The sequence below is a fragment of the Mandrillus leucophaeus genome, unplaced genomic scaffold, assembly GCF_000951045.1.
Source record: "Mandrillus leucophaeus isolate KB7577 unplaced genomic scaffold, Mleu.le_1.0 Scaffold28, whole genome shotgun sequence".
NCBI lineage: Eukaryota > Metazoa > Chordata > Mammalia > Primates > Cercopithecidae > Mandrillus > Mandrillus leucophaeus.
In genome coordinates, this window is record NW_012102920.1 from 2,332,183 (window position 1) to 2,337,531 (window position 5,349).

The 5,349-nt window shown below is 54.4% G+C and overlaps 1 protein-coding gene across 2 annotated transcripts in view; it reads left to right on the forward strand.

Moving 5' to 3' along the window:
* Window positions 1-5,349, forward strand: part of TRAF2 (TNF receptor-associated factor 2) — a 46,533-nt gene that overhangs the window by 22,722 nt on the left and 18,462 nt on the right. For both annotated transcript variants that reach the window (XM_011985101.1, XM_011985102.1), the window contains one exon: window positions 4,465-4,626. In XM_011985101.1, coding sequence (XP_011840491.1) covers window positions 4,465-4,626 — 162 coding nt within the window. The remainder of the gene's footprint in view (window positions 1-4,464; window positions 4,627-5,349) is intronic.

The window sequence follows — 5,349 nt, forward strand, 5'->3', positions numbered from 1 at the left end:
GCCCGGCTAATTTTTTTGTATTTTTAGTAGAGACGGGGTTTCACCGTGTTAGCCAGGATGGTCTCGATCTCCTGACTTTGTGATCTGCCCGCCTCGGCCTCCCAAAGTGCTGGAATTACAGGTGTGAGCCACCGCGCCCGGCCAAGAAGTATTTTATTTTTGACATTTCAAGCATGCAGCGCATCTGAGCAGTGAGGCTGAAAATAGAGGCATGCCGCTGCCCCATAGGCCTGCACGCTGCCCCACAGCACCAGCCAGCCTTCGCCAGCCTTCTTTCAGCCCTTCAACCCTGACACATATTTTTTTCTTTTCTGTCTTATTTTAAAGCAAATGAAGATGTCATATCATTTCATCTATGAGCATTTTATTATTATTATTATTTTTAGAGATAGGGTCTTGCTCTGTTGCCCAAGCTAGCATGTAGTGATGGAATCCTAGCTCGCTGCAGCCTCGAACTCCTGGGCTCAAGTGATCCTCCCGCTTTGGCCTCCTAAAGTGCTGGGATTACAGGTGGGAACTCACTGTGCCCAGCCATTTTATTATGTTTTAAAAGACAGTCTTTTTTATTTTTACTTTTTTTTTATTTTTTTGAGATGGAGTCTTGCTCTGTTACCCAGGCTGGAGTGCAGTGGCTCAATCTTGGCTCACTGCAAGCTCTGCCTCCTGGGTTCACATCATTCTCCTGCCTCAGCCTCCCAAGTGGCTGGGACCACAGGCGCTCGCCACCACGCCCAGCTGATTTTTTGTATTTTTAGTAGAAATGGGGTTTCACTTTGTTAGCCAGGATGGTCTCGATCTCCTGACCTCGTGATCAGCCTGCCTCGGCCTCCCAAAGTGCTGGGATCACAGGCGTGAGCCACTGCGCCCGGCCTAAAGAACAGTCTTTTAATTAAATCTAAGAACACTGACTGTGCATTCGTTTTTCTGTTTCATAAGCCGTAATAGTTGTTTTGTAGTCATAATAGTTGTTTTGTAACCCATAATAGTTGTTTCATAAGCCATAGTAGTTGTTGAGACTCCTCTTTGACTCAGCTTGATGATGGCTCATTACACACTAGTGCGGCCGAGGCCGGGTCCTGTCCCGTCAGTGGGTAGCAGGGTGCAAGGCGCAGGGAGTTGGTTCCTTTGGCAGGCTTAGCTTGGACCAGTGCTACAGGAGGTCTTGGAGGGCCGGGCCCGTGTACCCTGGGGCGCCTCTGAGGAGTAGTTGCAGCATCTGTGTGAAGGTTTGGGAGGAACACTCCCCAGGGAGGTTGAAGGGAAGCCAGCCCAAGTGCCTGTGCTGTCCAGAGCAGGGTCTTCCCTCTCAGGGGAGGTGTCATTAACCCTTTCCTGATTCACTTGGGGCTTCTGAGCTGTAGCCAGCTTTCCATGGAGCTGCTGACCCCCGCTTCCCACCCCATGAAGGGCCCTGCAGCCAGGTCTTCTGCTGTCCTGGCCTCTCGGGAACCTTCCTCTCAGCATGTTGTCCTCCTCTCTCCGGGCTGCACCCATCGGTACAGAATGTGCTGTAGTCTCTCCTGCCTCAAAACTTAGGGTTGTGCTCAGTGAGCTAAGCCAGGCACAGGAAGATAAATACTGCATGAATTCACTGACAGAGTCCCCGGAGTGGTCAAATTCAGAGCCAGGGGATGGTGCTGGGGGCTGGAGGAGGGGAATGGGGAGTTAGGGTTTAACAGGGATAGGGTTTCAGGTTTCTACAACGGAAAGGGTTGTGGAGGTAGATGGTGGTGATGGTTATGTAACATCAGTGAAACGTACTTAATACCACAGAACTGTGCACTTAAAAATGGTTAAGATGATGCATTTTATGTTTATCATGATTCAAGAAACTTAACAGATTTTCAACTCCATGTTCCTTTGACTTCCATTCCCTTTCTCTGTTCCCAGTCATAGCAGACTTCTCCCAAAAGACATGTTTAAATCTAACCGGGCACAGCGGTTCATGCCTGTAATCCCAGTACTTTGGGAGGCTTAGGTGGGCAGATTGCTTGAGCTCAGGAGTTCAAGACCAGCCTGGGCAAGATGGCTCTACTGCTGGGCGTGAGGGCTCACGCCTGTAATCCCAGCACTTTGGGAGGCTATGGCAGGTGGATCACAAGGTCAGGAGATTGAGAACATCCTGGCTAACACAGTGAAACCCTGTCTCGACTAAAAATACAAAAAAATGGCCGGGTACGGTGGCTCAAGCCTGTAATCCCAGCACTTTGGGAGACCAAGATGGGCGGATCACGAGGTCAGGAGATCGAGACCATTCTAGCTAGCATGGTGAAACCCCGTCTCTACTAAAAAAAAATACAAAAAACTGGCCAGGCGAGGTGGCGGGCACCTGTAGTCCCAGCTACTTGGGAGGCTGAGGCCGGAGAATGGCATGGACCTGGGAGGCGGAGTTTGCAGTGAGCTGAGATCCGGCCACTGCACTCCAGCCTGGGCGACAGAGCAAGACTCCATCTCAAAAAAACAAAACAAAACAAAAAAACACACAAGATGGCTCTACCAAAAATACAAAGAAATTTAGCTGGGTGTGGTGGTGTGTGCCTGTAGTCCCAGCTATGTGGGGGCTGTGGTCGAGGCTGCGGTGACCTATATTCTCACCCCTGCACTCCAGCCTAGTTGACCGTATCAGTCCATTTTTCATACTACTATGAAGAAATACCCGAGACTGGGTAGTTTATAAAGAAAAAGAGGTTGAATGGACTTATAGTTCCACATGACTGGGGAGGCCTCACAATCATGGAGGAAGGCAAAGGAGGGGAAAGGCACGTCTCACATGGCAGCAGGCAAGAGAGCATGTGCAGGGGAACTGCCCTTTATAAAACCGTCAGAGCCCATGAGACTTAGTCACTGTCATGAGAACAGCACGGGAAAAACCCGTCCCACGATTCAGTGACCTCCCACCGGGCCCCTCGCACAACACGGGGATTATGGGCGCTGCAGTTCAAGATGAGATTTGAGTGGGGATACAGCCACACCATATCAGTGACAAAGTGAGACCCTGTCTCAAAAAAACAAAACAAAACAAAAAGCCTTGTTTAGTTTTATTTCCACACCTCACCGGCCCCTTATGGAGGCAGGCGGCAGGCACCTCCTGTGGCTTGGGCCAGAGGCCTGAGAGTCCTTCTTGACTTCTCTGTGTCCCTGTAAGAGCACATTCAGTCTGCCAGCAGGTCCACGTGGCTCCCCAGACACGTCCTGCATCTCACCCTTTCTCCCCTTCCACTAGCACCTTTGTGGTGCCTGCCACCCCGTTCTTCCTCCTGTGACCACGCGGCTTCCCAACCTTAGAGTCTGTGAGAAGCGCAGCTGCCAGGCAGTCCTGGAAGGGTTCAGCCACATCCCGTCACCTTGCTGTCCTGACCCCTCACATCCGGGCAGAGCCCTCAAAACGGTCCAGGAAGCCCTGCCAGGGGCAGCAGTGGGCCAGAGAGGTGGCTGGGTTCTGCATCCTACATTCTAGATTCTTCCTGGCTTGGGTGTGGCGATGAGCTGGCACGGCCTCCTTTCCCTCTGTGTCCTTTTCCCTTGCCACCCTGGCCATCTGTGGACGTCCACAGTCCTCTGCCTCGCCTGACGCTTAGGCTGCAGCACCGGCTCCTGCCTCCCTAGACCGCATCTTGTGGCACCTTCCCGGCCCTGCCTCCACTGCCTGCCTTCCCGGGTGTTCCGGCACCGGTGGTCACTCTGTTAGGTTGTCAGCTCCAGGAGGGCAGGGCCTCTGCCCAGCTCATGGGTGGCTCAGTGTGTGGTAATGTGTGGGCTCCTGAGTGACCTTCCTGTGTGTCACTGGCCCTCGCCTGTCTTCCTTGTAGCTTAGGCCCTTTCCAATGCATGTGCTGTGCAGCTAGAACCAGCCTGTCCCAGGCCTAGCTCCTGGCACCTTGGCCTGGTGGGCTTGTGCCTCAGGCCTTTGCTGGCTTCCTGGTGCTGGAGGCAGAGGCCACCTGCCCTCATGCTATCTCCTGTGCGTGTTCCCTGTCCCTTCACACCTCCCGCCTACAGTGAGGATGGGGCTGGGACTGGCAAGACTCAGCCTGGACCGTGTTGTGCTTGGTCATCAGAGCAAGAGCGTGGCCTGCTTTCTCGGTTAGGAGCTGGTGTGTGTGGCAGGGACCCGCTGGTGCCGAGCAGGGATTGTGCACTTGGCTGTTTTAGGGGGCAGATAGGGGAGCCTGGCGGTGACGAGGCACCCACACAGAGACCCCCGTGGCAGAGCATCCCCTCAGCTCAGGGTGGGGCGGAGAGAGTGGAGACGAGGACGCACCAATCTCCTCCTGCCGTCCCACCTGTGGGAGCCCTGAGAGCTACCTGCAGAGGGCGGCCCCCAGGACAGGCGGGGAGGATGGCACCCAGGACCCGCATGCAGACACCAAACCGGCATTATATCGCCTGGTGTCCTCGGGTGAAGCTGTGGCTGCCCGAATGTCCCACGCGAGTTCTACTGACACTTTCTCCTTTTGTTGCCAGAGCTGCCACGAAGGCCGCTGCCCGCTCATGCTGACCGAATGTCCTGCATGCAAAGGCCTGGTCCGCCTGGGTGAAAAGGAGCGCCACCTGGAGCACGAGTGCCCAGAGAGAAGCCTGAGCTGCCGGCATTGCCGGGCGCCCTGCTGCGGGGCAGACGGGAAGGTGCGTGCGGTGGAGCAGCAACCTGTGTGACTGCAGCCATGCGGGGCTGAGCTGGGGAGCTGCGTGCTGGCCACTGGGGCTGCGTTGGCCCCTTTGCACTCGTTCCCCGCCTCGGCCCTTTCCCTGGAGACATGCAGGTGGATGTTTCTTGGCAGAACTGGGAATGGGTGTAAAGTTAATGCCGAGGCCTTTCAAAAACATTTTTGTAAGCTGGGCGCGGTGGCTCATGCCTGTCATCCCAGTGCTTTGGGAGGCTGAGGCGGGTGGATCACAAGGTCAGGAGTTTGAGACCAGCCTGGCCAACATGGTGAAACCCTTTCTATACTAAAAACACAAAAAATTAGCCAGACGTGGCCAGGCGCGGTGGCTCACACCTGTGATCCCAGCACTTTCGGAGCCTGAGGCGGGCAGATCACGAGGTCAGGAGATCGAGACCATCCTAGCTAACACGGTGACACCTCGTTTCTACTAAAAATACAAAAAAAATTAGCCAGGCATGGTGGTGGGCACTTGTAGTCCCAGCTACTCGGGAGGCTGAGGCTGCTGAGGCTGAAGAATGATGTGAACCTGGGAGGCGGAGCTTGCAGTGAGCCAAGATTGCACCACTGCACTCCAGCCTGGGTGACAGAGCGAGACTCTGTCACAAAAGAAAAAAAAAAATTAGCCAGGCATGGTGGCGAGTGCCTGTAATCCCAGCTACTCGGGAGGCTGAGGCAGGAGAAT